The 16,669-nt window shown below is 40.9% G+C and overlaps 1 protein-coding gene across 3 annotated transcripts in view; it reads right to left on the bottom strand.

Moving 5' to 3' along the window:
- Positions 1–16,669, bottom strand: part of SMARCAD1 (SNF2 related chromatin remodeling ATPase with DExD box 1) — a 193,097-nt gene that overhangs the window by 37,082 nt on the left and 139,346 nt on the right. For all 3 annotated transcript variants that reach the window (XM_073601046.1, XM_073601047.1, XM_073601049.1), the window contains 5 exons: positions 12,753–12,888; positions 11,315–11,452; positions 4,863–4,958; positions 4,622–4,739; positions 2,707–2,828 (listed from right to left, as the gene is read on the bottom strand). In XM_073601046.1, the coding sequence (XP_073457147.1) occupies positions 2,707–2,828; positions 4,622–4,739; positions 4,863–4,958; positions 11,315–11,452; positions 12,753–12,888 (610 nt within the window). The remainder of the gene's footprint in view (positions 1–2,706; positions 2,829–4,621; positions 4,740–4,862; positions 4,959–11,314; positions 11,453–12,752; positions 12,889–16,669) is intronic.

Genomic DNA, 16,669 nt, shown 5'->3' with positions numbered 1-16,669 from the left:
TATGTCAAAAAACTAATAGGCATCACGGGCTTTCTGTCCAGCACGCCTCTCTGGCGAAATAGACAACTGAAAGAAATACAAAAACTAAAAGGCTTCAAGAGCTGGGAGGACGCAGGCATCAAATATATCTCACAATTATACCAAGATAACACTCTTAAATCATTCCAGCAGATTCAAACAGAGTTTGGGATCCCACGCAATAATTTTTATAAATACCTCTAACTGCGACATGCCTTACAAACCCAGAATAGAACTGTCAGGACCCAACAAACAGAACATCCGATTATACAGGATGTATTTATGGATGAAGTTAAAAAGGGCATGATATCTAGATGCTATAATACACTTATAGCACGAATACAAGATCCCTCTAGACTACCATGCAGGCAGCGGTGGGAGGAGGATATAGGAGAAATGGATGGAGACAGTTGGGATGTATGCCTTATGAATGCCCCCCTGGTATCAATTTCTGCATCCCAGAAACTTTCACACCTCTACCTACTACATAGGGCGTATAGAACCCCCCTTCAACTTTATAAGTGGGGAATTAGGGACTCACCCCTGTGCCCAAAATGTGAACAGGATCATGGAGACTTACTCCACATGATCTGGAAATGCCCCAAGCTATTCAGATATTGGAAGGAAGTACTGGACACGATTTCAGAAGTATATATGATACCTCTTGAGAGAACTCCAGTGGTCTGTGTACTGGGAGGAATAGATGAAGAGCTAGCACCTCCATCTACACGTATAGCGCTTATTAGTTTACTATACATAGCGATGAAACTAATTGCACAGTGGTGGATTACCCCGCGAGTTCCCACCAGAAGGCAATGGATAGACAGCGTGAACAGGCTCCTAACCTTACCAACATAGGAAGGCTCCACAAAAATTCCTCTCCATATGGCAAGCGTGGTTAGACGTTCCTGCTTTGGCCCCGCACCAATTAATTAAAGATAGGTTACTCTTGGGTTGAGGTAGACTTGACTACTGTATAGAAACTGTACGCATGCAAGGAAGTGTGAATTATAAAAAGAGACAGCCCCTATGAGATATATTACAGTATATATGATGAGGCACTGTATGGCAAGGTTTTGCTCTGCTTTGTTCCCATCTTTCTTTTTCTTTCTCTCCTTTTCTCTAATTCTTCTTTCTTTCTCTTCTATTTTATTCTTCTTTGCACCGATGAATATTATATTGAACTAAACATAACGAATTTAGACAAGGTTGTCGGAATTAAAATGTAGTAGAGTTGATTTTGATACTACTGTTAAATGAACAACGGGTTCTCTATTTTTATACTCTAAGATGATCAGAGTTCACTAGAGCTTTCAGCATATAAGGGTAACATTATTATAGCTGGTACTTGCTTAAATTGTACTTTATTTGCAGTCATATTCCTTGCGAATTATATTACATGTTAGATCTATTATAATTAAAAGATAAGGGTACGATAGGTGATATTCCTGATAGGATATAATCGAAACTGTCTTACAATAATCTTAAGTAGCTGATAAATGTTCCCATAAAATGCTCTGAGAGAATTCCGAAATATGTATATGTTATGCACATTTATCTGTATGCTATATGTATTTGTTTTTTATGCAAAATAAAAACTTTTCTAATTCAAAAAAAAAACAACCGTTCTGGACATCCATGCCTTTTCTCAAGTTGTCACATTTTGATTAAACAGTCCAGAGGGGTTGCATTGGGTTCCAATATTGGTACGTCATTTGCAGGGGCATTTATGGATCATCTTGAGACGAGATTCACATATTCCATTGACACATTCACCAGACATTGTTGCAACTGGTGGCATTTTATTGATGACTTTGCATTGTGGTGCCGTGACATTGGACCCTAATGTCCTTCAATGATAAAATTAAGTTTTCATATGTGTAAAAAATTTTATGTGGATTATGACAAGAATACATTTCTAGACGCATATTGACATTTGCACCAAACCAACTGATAAGAATCAACTACTACTATTTGATAGTTTTCACCCGACACACACATTTCGGTCTATCACGTCAATTGATGACAGCACACTGAATTGTGAGCGAGGAGACAGGTATATGTTTTTTCTTTGTAGATTATGAAGAATTGCTCATGCCTTGTGTATTCGGCAAGCCCATTCATACCGGAAGTAGATGGAAGTGATTACGATGTAGCTTGTTTCGGCAGTAAGATTTTGTTATCAGTTAATTGGTAACAGGGTGGTTACATGTTTACTCTTCTAAACTTATTTTTAATGATGGTTTAGGCCTGTTGGTACACATTTTTCAAAGTGCTTGTGAACTCGAGGACAGGGACGAATGAAACGGTAATTCAAATTGTTCCATAAATGTCTTGAAGGAATTGAGATTCAAATGAGGTTTATTTGTGGTACCTCATCTACTTTGGATTTGATATGATAGGAGTGATGTTGGAAAGCATGCGGAACGAATGTGTATAGATTTAAAAGAAAAGGGTAGACGTGCAGCTCACTATTTTGATTATATATCTTAGACACACACACACACACACAGTATATACAAACAGCAATTTCTCTCAAAAATAATTAGACGCTGTGTAAAATCTACATAAAAACAGAAAACATCAAATTTTTAAAGTTGGGGCAGGGCAACAAAAAGCTGGCAAACTATTATATAGCTGTAATGTAGTAGTTTAATATGGTTCATCCAGATACCACATAGTACTTACCTTAAGCATCAGTTTGGACATACTTCTCAACTTCTCTGCAGTATAGTACTGCCTGTGTAGTAAAGGGTGATTGGCCATTTTTCTTAAGTGCATCATTACATTGCATAGTTCAGTATTTTTCTCTAGAATACAAAAGAAAATTCAGCAAGATCTACTAGCATGGTCTTTTCTGGTAAATCACTCTAGTGCTCCTGACAGAAGACCTTTTCACCAGGAATTGACAGGAAGCTAGCAAAAATCAATACAATCCGTAAAACAAATTAGGTAGGAGCAGTAACCTGAAGGACTTTTTTTTTTTTTTTTTTTTTTTTTTTTTTTAAGAAAAGCATTTAGTGGATAAAACATTGCATCAATAATAAAAAAGACCTATATAATAATTTACTTTTTGCGAAAACTAGAGTGGTGGGGAGGGGGGAGGGTGTGTTTCCTTAAGGTTTTTTAAATAAATGGAAATACAAATTGAAATAAAGTCATGAGTGTAGGATGGCCAGAATACAAGGCACAGAAGAGCCTGTGTTCACACAGGCAAAAAAAAATGGGACAGCCTCAAAGGAGGCCACTTAGAGACCCCAAAGTTGATCTCCAGTCACAAATGTGAGTTCTGAGTGCGCAGTTTTTGCGCTGGAAGAAAGGCTTTTTGCTTGGGCTGTGTCTAGAATCAGGCCTAAGTATTCCAGGCAAAGAGAAGGTTGGAAACCAGATTTTTGGATCATTCAACTGAAAGTCCAAAGCATCTGAATTGTCCTGTGGACATTTGCAGATAGCTAGAAGGGAGAAGAGTTCTTTCGACGGTAATCTAGATAACCTGTGACCAGGATGCCCTCAGTTCTAAGAAGGGCAATGAGAGGTGCAAGAAGCTTTATGAGTAATTTGGGAGCAGAGGATAGCTTAAATGGCAGTGCAGCAAACTGGAAGTTTTACCCTACTGCAGTGTAGAAAGCGCTGATAAGCTGGATAAATGGGAATATGCAGGTAGGCATCTTGGATGCCAAGTATCCCCTTGTCTCAGAGAGGCAATAACTGACTTTGCATATTTCATGCAAAATTTGGGAAGCTGTAGGCATTTGTTTAGAGATGGGACATACAGGACAGGATGAGCATCATAAACAGGTTTAAAGTGAATCCTTTTAAATTGTTCTCTAGAGGTACTGGCAAAACTACTCCCTGGGAGAACAGATGGTTTAGGGCATTTTGCAAATCTGACTGTCCTTAAAAAACAGATTTAGGCTAATTTGAGAGAAGAAAGCAGCGAGGGGTAGAATTTTGAAATACGGAAATTAGTCTGTTTTGATGCTTGTATTAAAGTATAACTAAAAACAAAACTTTTTTCTAGGTTTTGGATAGAGTTGAGAACTAGAACGCTTGTGAAGAACAATCTTTCTTCCTGATAGAAAGCAGACCCTCTTGTTTAGCCTTCAGAGCTAAAGTCCTTAGATGTGTATAAAATTGCCCTATGTTTCTGCTGTACTTTTCAACCTGTGGGCATATAGTCGCTGAAAAGTGTGGTAGGTTTCTTTTTCTTTCGTGAAAAGTGTGGTAGAAGTGTACTTTTTGCCCTGTCAAGTCCAAGGGGGTCATTTCACAGAGATGCTGTTCTGGAAAGCTAGAAAATGGATTTCACCTACTCATACTAAGCTAAGGAGTACTCTCTACATCTTAAGCTGAGCACAGACTATTTTTTTTTTTTCTTCACCTAGTGGGCTGAAGAAAAAAGAATTAGCGGATTAGTCCATTCACACAAATGAGGTGGATGAAGAAATCTCATCCTTGGGACATTGTATCCTGACAGCAGGACTCTCGCCTGTCAGAATACATTGATTAGTGGAAACAGCCGACTGATCGAAACTTGGCCTATTGCTGCTGAACCGGTCGAAGTTTGATCCATCTATGGCCAGTTTTATCTGATATAGATTACCTGTGCCTTCAACGGAGCGCTTTAGTTTATTCATTAGATCATTGTACATCTGCTGTTGCTTCTTGGACAATGGGCAAAACTTAATATGATCTTGCTTTGGAGGTAGTTGCTTGAGGACCTGAAAAAAACATGATATGTTAATACTATCAGTAAACAGAAGAAGAAAGACTTCCGCAACTGTTTGCAAGTAATATGTACAGATTGGTCAAATTTTACCATACTGTATTTGTAAAAAACATACCTCACTTTTAACTCTTCTGAGAATAAATGGCCTCATGATTCGTTTAGCATGAGCAATTCTTCCTTTTTCAAAAATGCTTTGTTCATCAGTAGATTTCTAAAAAAAAACAAATCAGCATTAAAATGTAATCAGGACACTACTATTGTAAAGCAAAAAAAGAGGAATTTTTATTTACAGTTGTGCTCATAAGTGTACATACCCTGGCAGAATTTATGATTTCTTGCCCCTTTTTTCAGAGAATATGAATGATAACACAAACACTTTTCTTCCACTCATGGTTAGTGTTTGGCTGAAGCCATTTATTATCAAATCAACTGAATTTACCCTTTTTAAATCATAATGGCAACACAAAACTACCTAAATGACCCTGAAAAAAGTTTACATACCCCAGTTCTTAATATCGTGTATTGCCCCCTTTAACATCAATGACAGCTTGAAGTCTTTTGTGGTATTTGTGGATAAGGCTCTTCATCTTCTCAGATGGTAAAGCTGCCCATTCCTCTTGGCAAAAAGCCTCCAGTTCCTGTAAATTCTTGGGCTGTCTTGCATTAACAGCATGTCTGAGATCTCCCCAGAGCGGCTCAATGATATTGAGGTCAGGAGACAGATGGCCACTCCAGAACCTTAACTTTAGTCTGCTGTAGCCAATGACAGGTCGAATTGGCCTTGTGTTTTGGATCCTTATGTTGGAATGTCCAAGTACAGCCCATGCACAGCTTCCTGACTGACAAATTCAAATGTTCCTCCAGTATTTTTTGATAACATACTGCATTCATCTTGCCAATTTTGACCAAATTTCCTGTGGCTTTGTAGATCACACAACCCCAAAACATCAGCGACCTACCTCCTTACCGTTCGTCATAGGCCTTGTTGACTCCTCTCCATGTAGAGTATATGGTTGTGGCCAAAAAGCTCAATTTTGGTCTCATCACTGCAAATGACTTTGTGCTAGAAGGTTCAAGGCTTGTCTCTGTGCTGTTTGTCGTATTGTAAGCAGAATACTTTGTGACATTTGCGAAGTAATGGCTTTCTTCTGGCGACTTGACCATGCAGCCCATTTTCTTCAAGTGCCTCCTTATTGTGCATCTTGAAACAGCCACACCACATGTTTTCAGAGAGTCCTGTATTTCACCTGAAGTTATTTGTGTATTTTTTTTTTTTTTTACATCCCGAACTATTTTCCTGGCAGTTGTGGCTGAAATTTTAGTTGGTCTACCTGACCGTGGTTTGGTTTCAACAGAACCCCTCATTTTCCACTTCTTGATTAGGGTTTAAAGACTGCTGATTGCCATTCTCAATTCCTTGGATATCTTTTTATATCCCTTTCCTGTTTTATACAGTTCAACTACCTTTTCCCGCTGATCCTTTAACAGTTCTTTTACTTTCCCCATGACTCAGAATCCAAAAACGTCAGTGCAGCAGGAGTCCAGAAATGCATTGACCTTTTATACACACACACACTAATTACAAGCAAACAGATTATGGGTGAGGATGGTTACCTTTAATAGCCATTCAAACCCCTTTGTGTCAACTTGTATGCATGTTATATTATCAGGCCAAAATCGACAGGGTATGTAAACTTTTGATCAGGGTCATTTGGGTAGTTTCTGTTGCCATTATGATTTAAAAAGAGTAAACACAGTTGACTGATAATAAATGGCTTCAGCCAAACACTAACCATGAGTGAAAAATGTTTGTGTTATCATTCATATTCTCTGAAAAATGGCCAAGAAATTATAAATTATGCCCGGGTATGTAAACTTATGAGCACAACTGTAACTGTAAACTCCACATCTTGGAGTACAGCACATAAATTGTAGACCATGGATTATTTGCAGCCACCTTCATCTGATTGGACCTTGGCAAAAGCTTTGTTGAGTCCGCCCCCAGGGTATAATCCTGACCACACTGTAAGACTCCAATCAGACCAGCAATAAAAGATAAAAAGGAGTGACTTGTGTCCTGTACTGTACTTCAAGGTACAGAATTTACAGGTACGTCAAAATTCTTCATCTTTATCATGCAGTGCAGGACACAATTTATAGACCAAGGGATGTTCCCAAGCAATAATCGAGGGGTGGGCAACAAAACAGCTAAGCAGCAGCAAGAGACCTATTCCCAGAAGGCAGAAACCCTTAAAAAAAAGTCGGTCAAAAGCGACCACATAGGTCGGCTGGAAATGGAGAGAGGAAGCCCCAGGGAACTTCCCTGAAAAGAACGAATGAATACTAAATAATTAAAAAAATAAATAAAAGTACCACTGCTGGTGGAAATAAGACACAGGAGAAGGACCCACAGAAGGGGAAATCCTTTACTTCCAAAGGGTAGAGCTTGGCTAGGTTACAAGGGCTTGCAGGAATCCCTACATGAAACCTGGAAGAATAAATTATCAGTATAAAGTGCCCTGATGGTGCATGCGCTTAAGAGAGGAGGAGAGAATCTATTAGGCTGGACCTACGGGTACAAGTTGGCACATAGTAAGCTGGATCAGGCAGATAATTTGAATAATATAATGAAAAATTTAAATTTTGGATCACTAGGTGAAAATAGCTTAGCAGGAACTACAGAGCAGGAAAACATAACCTGCATGAAAGAGGGCCTTTGGGAGGGGTGGGTGGTTTACAGTAGAGGAAGAGGTAGGAAAAGGCACAACAGACTGAGACAGTCTTGAGGGCTGATACTAAGGGAGGATATGCTCAATTTCAATCTAACAGTAGGGGCTATGTCAGAGGCGACCTCTTCTGAGGCCAGATGCTGAAAGAGATGCAGGAAGAGAACCTTGGCTTGAAGACACATGCAGCTTCAAGAGGGTTTCCTACGTGGGAGATAAAAATCCTTTTACTCCCTTCAAGAAAGGAGATAAACACCATGGGATTAGGGAAATATTGTTCTTACCTAGCATAGAGTAGGAAAGGATAGAAGCAAGAGAGCGGTGGTGGACAACAAATGAATATTATCATGTATCTACACCAGAAAACAGAATGAAAGAAAAGTTTCAGACTTCTTGTTTTAAAATTACTGGCAAGTGTCAGACGGCTATCCCTTCACCTCAGACATGGCGGGGCAATCTTTTTAATGTAAGGAAGACTTTTTGGAAGGTGGGTTTATGGGGAAGAAGGTTTACCGCGATCGTAAGGGCTCGCAGTAGCTCATGGTGCCGAACGGATCTAATCCAGAAGGTAGGGAAGATCCATTTCAAAGGTAATTGTGATCTTGGATAATGGGGTCTGAAACTGCTATGGTCAGTAGTTATCTTGATGCATTTATTACGACCATTACCAAAGAGAAGTTTGCCATCAAAGGGCATGCTTTAAAAGGCATCTTTCTCATGTCCGATTCAGTTTCCCTGACTTTGAGCCAAAAAGTTCTGTGTATGTATGCAGAAAGTAAAGATGTTCAAGAGGTCCGACAGATCATATTCCCCAAGGCATCTACACAAGACAGTAGGGCTAAGGGCACAAGCTGCATCTTGGAAGAAAGTTAATGATCATCTATAGTAGGAGAGAGTACAGCATGGGTTTCTCCAGCCCATTTAGCCAAAGCTTTGCTAATAGCTAAGGAGGCTATGGATGGCTGTAGAATATGGCCTATCAGCCAAAGGAGGTTCTCAGAAGTAGCCCGTTGCTAATGTTTAGCTGTTTTGTTGCCCAATCCTTGATTATTCATTTGGGACATCCCTTGGTCTATGAATGGAGTCCTGTACTGTACAAAAAAGACAAGAGGACTTTTGACATGTGTAAATTCCGTATCTTGAAGTACAGTACAGGACAGTGGTCCATTTCCTTTATCATCTCTTCATTGCTTTCTAACAAAACTGGAGTCTCACAGCATATGGATACACTGGAGTGGACCCTGTCTTACCTTGGGCATATTGACAGTCCCATTCAGGGGTCCAGGCTTTGACCTTCATGATGGGCATCAGTGGTCTGGGTGCCAAAATAGTGGACTATAGCCCTGCACCTGTACAGCACCCTGCAGCTAACTACACACATTGCATAATGTGCTGAGGTGAGCACCCATTCAGGATTCAGTGCCTGAAGCAAACAATACAAGCCAGCCCCAGCTGCCAAGGGATCCACGTATGGTTGCTAAGGTCAGTGCCGGGACAAGGTCATTCAGTGCCCAGGGCGAAGATGACAAACTGCACCCCCCCATCACTGAAGCACTGAGTTCTGGAGGAGGCAGAGCGGGCATCTTAGGCGCTCAATGGCTGAGCCGGGTGTCAGTCCAGCCACCTGCCGGATCCAGGCTCCCATTGTCAGGGTGGCGCGGTGCCTGGACTGACATCTGTGAGGTCAGCAGAGAGTGGGCTTCAGCCCGCTCGCTGGTGAAAACGGGTCACAGGAGTGCAAAACTAATTGCACTCCTGTGATCCATAGAAGTACAGTCAAACGAGCTTTGGCTGCACTTCTCCTTTAAATAACATTGGTCCTTAAACCTCCCCTCAGCCTCCTCCCCTCCCCCAATCAAGCCAGCTCATTTATTAATCTGAGATGCAATCAAAAATATCTGCTATTCTGCTTATTTGCAAAGTATACACATTGTGTACACTCCAGCTAGAGCCAGGTTATAGCGCTGGAAGCAGCTCCTCCCACCCCGCCTTCAGCCGTGACGTCATGCCCCTGGACTACGATGAGCCTACATAGGGGTAGTGAAGCGCAGCACACTGACCAGGGGCATATCATGAAATGAGTGGGCCTGTGTGCAAGATAAAAAGTGGGCACCAGGCATTGATTAAAAAAAAAAAGTGGGTATGCCTTAAATTGCATGAAATATTGGGCATGGCTTAAAGTGGTGTGGTTTAATAAAGTCTGAGATGACTTACATAGTGCAGAATGTTGTAATGTTAAACAGGGAATGTACAGTGCAGAGTGCACAGCAGTGGATAGTATGTGCAGGAGAGGGGTGTGGAGTGTATGGACTGTGGGGCAATTGGGACTGTGGAGAGTGTCGGTAGGGCGGGGGGTAATGTCAGTTTTTCATTTTATTAAATTTTTTTTACCCAATTTTATTTTTTTATCACTTTTTAACAATTTAATTTTGTAATATTGCTTTTTTTTATCAGCCCTGTTGGTGGGCTTTGGTGAGATATCAGGGGTCTAAACGGACCTCTGACATTTCCCCTTTGAGACAGAGACAGACTGAGGACACAGATTCCCCAGTCCAGTTCTCAGCAGCTTCAGCATTGAAAAGTAATGGACAGGAGACAGAGGCTCCTGTTCATTCATAAACTGAAGCAGAGCAAACAGTTTACTCTGCTCAGTTATTACAGAACACAGGAGTGATCACTCACTGTATCCAATTCAGAAAAGGAAGACGACGGTAAATTGCATATTTACCGCCACCTTCCTCCGATTTCCATCCTGACATATTCCCCCCAGCAGCCAGCGGGAGAGGAAGGAAGCTGGCTGTGGTGGGACAAGGAGGAGCACACAGAGGGCTGGAGGAGGACATGGCGGGAGGATTGGTGCGGTGGGGGAAAAGGTGCAAGCACCGATCTCCCTGTATGGCATTTTAGCTGACAGTCGCAGAAGGGAGAGGAGGAGAAGCGTCTGTCTGAAAAGCCATGCAGGGAGATTGGTGCTTGCAACTGTCTCCCTGCTGCACCGATCATCCCTGGCTGTCAAGGGACAATCTTCCATGTGTGCAGGGTGGGTCACAGTGCACCCATGGATGATACGCCACTGGCGCTGACAGAGAAGGAAGGTGAAGGGCTTGTGCTGGGTTTTACAGGTACAGCAGCGCCGGCTAGTGTGTATAGTGACACAGAGTTGTGACGCACACTGCCGGCACTTCACCTGCTCCCTCTTCCTCCAGCAAATTGTACTGCCTAGGGAGTCTCGAAGGCAGTTAGATATAGACAACATACATTAAATAGGTAGGAAAATCTTCTCCAAGGGCAGAAGGCATCCGCCATCTACGAACACTAGTATAAAAAAAAAAAAAAAAAGTCGAGTCGTTGCATTGACGGGGTTATATAGATACACTAGGAGATAGACCCAATAAAGCTTTTGCCAGCGTCCAATCACCTGAAGGTAACATATAACCCATGGTTTATGAATCGGTTCCTGTGTCCTGTACCATATGATAAAGTTATATGATTTAAAACTAAAAACACATGCAGAGGTTTGATTTCACAGTTGTGTTCGTGCAGTGAAAATCTGTTAACCAAACAAACTTTAATAAAATTTACTGCTTTCTGACTTGTACATTACAAATTGTATTACAGAATTACCACCTATATACACAGACTTCAGTCACATACGGTCCTGTATGTTAGTGCAGCAGGTTCTCCCAAAAAATTCTTCTGCTTTAAAAAAAATAAATACAAAACTTTCATTTACATTCAGAGCGTACCACTGTCAACTGGGATTTAGACAAAGGTTTCAAATAGACAGCTGTAAGGCTCCAAAACTAGCCTTATAACATTAAAGTGGCTAATCTGACTTTACCGCTTTGGACGAGAACATTCTTTTGAGTTCACTGGTGCTGCTGCTGAACATGTGTGGCATGACGAAATTCAGGAGTGACATCAGCTCTAGTAAGTTATTCTGAACTGGAGTTCCAGTCAGTAGGAGGCGATGTTTGGCCTGTAAGTACAAAGTAAGGAAAGTAATGTTGACAGTTCTTAATACCTAGCACCAAAGAGCTTCTCAAATGATGTGAAGCCTCAGCTTTCTGTAAACAGTAAAGAGAGACATGAAGTGGGGGTTAAGAGTACAGAAATGTCCTTAAATGATAATGAGGCATAACTATTGTGATGTAGAAGTATTTAACATAAACTTTCATTCAATCCAGGTGTCCACCAAAAAAGGAGTCAAAAAGTAAAACTGACAAAATGAAGTTCATAATACCGACTCGAGTGTTAGCCTAGGGTGACAAATGCGCAGCTACTGTAAGAGGAAAAGAGGGTCAACAATGCCCATTTGCAGCCACACTGTGCCCATTTGCATGCCTCACTGTGCCCACTTGCAGCCATAGGTCCCCCAAACTTCAAACTCTGTAGTTAAGGGTTCCTACATGCCTCCTAGCTGCAGCCAAAATTTGGGGTCTCTGGACTCAAAGGGTCCCGAAATGACATTGCTGCAGATGGACACAATTGACTGAGCTTGGGGCCCCGTATCTCGGGGTCACTTAGTGCTAGCAACCCCAAATTTGGTGTGCAAACCCAGTGGAGTGCACCGCAATATATCCAAAGCTGGGGTTCCTAGCACCAAGTGGCCCCGACATACAGGGCCCCTAACACCGGTTCAGAAAATGTCAAGCACTTCTGCAGCAGAGAATGACATTTTCCGAACCAACTTTGGGGCCCCATATCTCAGGGCCACTTGGTGCTAGGAACCCTTCGTTTGGTGTGCAAACCCAGTGGATCTAGCACTATAACATATCCAAAGCTGAGGTTCCTAAAACCAAGTGGCTCCGAGATACGGGGCCCTAAAGTCGGTTCAGAAAATGTCAAGCACTTTTCTGCAGCAGAGAATGACATTTTCCGAACCGACTTTGGAGCCCGTATCTCGGGGCTACTTGGTGCTAGGAACCCCAGCTTTGGATATGTTGTGGTACTAGTTCTACTGGGTTTGCACACTAAATTTGGGGTTCCTAGCACCAAGTGGCCCCGAGATACGGGGCCCCAAATCAGTTCGGAAAATGAAATTTTTTGCTGCAGAAAAGTGCTTGACTCGAGTATAAGCCAAGGGGGGTACTATCAGCACAAAAACACTTACATTTAAAATTAGCACTTGGACTATTTTTTTCACTTGGATTTCATCTGTGATTTTTTGGATTCACTATGTTTTGCAATTTGTGTTTATATTTATGATATCATGTTTTTATCAAATTTTAGTTAATTGAGCAAGTGTACCATTTCTTTTATATTACCAATAAACTTACATTTAAAGTCATAAGGTGCTGATAGCGAATGGCACTCATGTTCTTCAGCATGTGTCCTTCATCAAACACAGCATAATCTAGCTTCAAGCGTCGGAACAAACTGCGATCCTCAGCGTTGCTAATTGCACAGTTGTATCTGCCATATGTATGAAAGAAATGATCAGTAATATAAAAGATCTCATAGAAATTTAATTTGTGAAACCATACATAAGTTTTCTTGCAACATAAACAAAGAATTACTGGTTTTCTGCCAACATTCAAAGACTGAAGCAAAAGTTTTGTTTGTTTTTTCTTATTGTGAATATGCATAGCAATTATTGTGGATATGCAATTTCCAATGATCCCACAAGATGTCATCAGAGTCTGCTTTTACAGTAACTAAACTTTACTCCAGCAATTTAAAGCCAAACTTCCACTTCTCAGGTATAGGAGATATGTAAAGTTTTACTGTATAAAATTTTTTGCATTTCTGATCTATGATTTTAGGGCTGATAAGGCTTTATAGTTGCAACACATTTGGATATAAGCACTTTGCAGGTTTTAAGAAATCATTTAGGCTGCACTATCACTTTATTTATGCAATAACACAACTTGGTAAAGGCCAGAATCAATGCTTCCCTCTCAATTGAGAGATTTTTTTTCACCTTTTACAATATTGCTGCATACACACACGTGCACAGTGCAGCACTAAGAAGGAGTTTCGGATCTGAACCCAACGGCACTGGTACAGCAAGAACATTGCACAGCTCTGCATAACTGACATTTCACATAGAAAAAAAGTATGCTTTCTGGGGACCTGAGACTTAATGGAAGACAGGGCATATTTTTTTGTTTCCTTTTTCAATTCAGTTGTATGCACTACACTAGCATTGTGTGAGTGTATGTAGTTTTATCCACTTTAGTTTACAGTTTATGTAGATTTTTAATTTGTTTTCTGTGTTGAAAGCCACTGCATTTAGCATTGTAAAGCGACCCCTCCTAATTACGTGTCATATATTCATATCACCACATTATGTCAAATTGCTGATAGAAGACCACATGTAGATCCCAATACGTTTCAATTATAATAATCTTCCTCAGGGGTAGAGCACTAAGAATGTATCATATTATGTGTGAGCAAATACGTACATATAGCATCAGCCTATATTTAAAAACAAATGGTCTAGAGGTGAACGCTGACCCCACCAAGTCACCCAGAGGGAGAACATACAAGGATCACCAGAACTTCCCCACGAGACCAAAACACAGGATTATGGGATCACCATCACAGTTAATCTGTAGCAAAGTATTTTCATTACTAGTCAAGGAAAATCGGGGGGGGGGGGGGGGGGGGAGAAAAAAAAAGAAGGAATGGACAGAATTTAAAACTTTTTATCTTTATTATTATAGCAAAAAATCTACAAGCAGCGGCCACCAGGGCCTGACAAGAATATGGTAACATATGGATAGGATGTGAACAGGGTACACTTATAAGAGCAACCTAATATACATAGGTAGAGGGGGCACCTACATACAATGTGAAAATGTATACACATTGTAAGTAGGTGCCCCCCACTAACTATATACATTATTAAGTTCATCTCATAGGTGTAGCCTGTTCACTTCCTATCCACGTTACCATATCCTTGTAGATTGCACCCCCATATCTGCCTTATATGACCTGCATGGCTCCTTGATATCTCCACATCCGTTCAACTGCTCTGCTTTACTGGCACTATGCATTATTGCTACTACTATTGTAAGAAAATGAATTGAGCATACTCGTATACACCTCTATGTATATTCTTCTTCTTCGTTCTGTATTTTTATTTATTAGATGTGATTATCTCCTGAAGAAGCACGTTATTGCGTGAAACTTGTCAAGCATAGACTGAACAATTAAATAGAATGTGGTGCTGCGCTAATCCTATTGAGATAGGCGTGTAATGACTCTGTGATGGTGAGTATCTCCCAGTACAACTCAAATGAATATTTACAACTGTAAAAGAACAGTGGAAAGGTAACCTAATGTGACAGTTGTGTAGTTGTGTACTGGTGGTATGTATGACCAAATACTAATAATACAGGTACTCAACTGGTGCTAATATATAAAGCATGCAAAGTGATCAGTGCTTAAACATCATGATTACAAAACATAAGTATATATAAATGGATAAATAAAGAGTATATAGCAGCTGGCTTATACCATCGCCAGTCACCGGCTGGCTTAACATATATCTGATATAAATCAACGCGCTCTCAGGTGCATGTATAAACAAAGTAGAGAGTGCTTAAAGTGCATACAGTGACAATTAAATGTGGCTAGGTGCTAGAAAGTTCATTTATATGCATGCAAATCATGCGTGCAAAATAGTATAAGGTGTAATGCTCCGTTCGGCAATAAACAGTTAATCAAAGTCCATAAAAAATAAGTGATCCCTTCAGTGCTAAAAAATGGGTGACAATGGTGATCAATCTTCATGCAGCAACGTGCACACTGGTGGGCAGTGGCCCCTTACCTGAAGGTAATGGGGTAATCGCATTTAGCCACTTTGAGGCATGGCAGCCTTTGTAGAGATCGTGGATGTAACCAGTAGAGATATGGTCCTATCCTGGTGATCCCCTGAAGAAGTCACGTGACCGTGACGTCACGCGCAGGGACGGGACAGGCACTCTATGACAGCTATTGTATTACGAGCTCGCCGCTCGTCGGATCTCCACCCGGTTTTAACGTTTTTATGTGAGTACATATGTTTATGCTTTAATAAAAGTGGTACGTTTTCCATACAATACTACACTATTGTGGGCTTCCTTTTTAATTTATCTGGGTGACCCCGGGACACTACTTGAAAGGACCAGACGCCCCCACAAGAGAAGTGACCAGGATAGGACCATATCTCTACTATCCCTCACAGTTGGTTGGTCCACGATCTCTACAAAGGCTGCCATGCCTCAAAGTGGCTAAATGCGATTACCCCATTACCTTCAGGTAAGGGGCCACTGCCCACCAGTGTGCACGTTGCTGCATGAAGATTGATCACCATTGTCACCCATTTTTTAGCACTGAAGGGATCACTTATTTTTTATGGACTTTGATTAACTGTTTATTGCCGAACGGAGCATTACACCTTATACTATTTTGCACGCATGATTTGCATGCATATAAATGAACTTTCTAGCACCTAGCCACATTTAATTGTCACTGTATGCACTTTAAGCACTCTCTACTTTGTTTATACATGCACCTGAGAGCGCGTTGATTTATATCAGATATATGTTAAGCCAGCCGGTGACTGGCGATGGTATAAGCCAGCTGCTATATACTCTTTATTTATCCATTTATATATACTTATGTTTTGTAATCATGATGTTTAAGCACTGATCACTTTGCATGCTTTATATATTAGCACCAGTTGAGTACCTGTATTATTAGTATTTGGTCATACATACCACCAGTACACAACTACACAACTGTCACATTAGGTTACCTTTCCACTGTTCTTTTACAGTTGTAAATATTCATTTGAGTTGTACTGGGAGATACTCACCATCACAGAGTCATTACACGCCTATCTCAATAGGATTAGCGCAGCACCACATTCTATTTAATTTCTCTTTAGCCGGGGACAGGCTGTACCCCATTCGATGTAGGCTGCTTTTCCTATCTCAATAGGATTAGCGCAGCACCACATTCTATTTAATTTCTCTTTAGCCGGGGACAGGCTGTACCCCATTCGGTGTAGGCTGCTTTTCCTTGTTTCACTGAGATTTGGTTCCCCTCCTCCTTTCTCCCTTACCCCGTTTACGATAGCACAGGAATACCCCATAACCATTTGATAGACTGAACAATACTGAGCAGAATCGACATACCCCGAGTTGGCTTTGTTGACCCCCACAAACACTTTCCAGTATAGTCTCAGTTCAGGTCTACTGTGTTA

Source organism: Aquarana catesbeiana, linkage group LG01 (assembly GCF_042186555.1).
Source record: "Aquarana catesbeiana isolate 2022-GZ linkage group LG01, ASM4218655v1, whole genome shotgun sequence".
Taxonomy (NCBI): Eukaryota; Metazoa; Chordata; class Amphibia; order Anura; family Ranidae; genus Aquarana; species Aquarana catesbeiana.
Note: the sequence above shows the minus strand (reverse complement) of the source record. Positions and strands in the feature narration are given on the sequence as shown.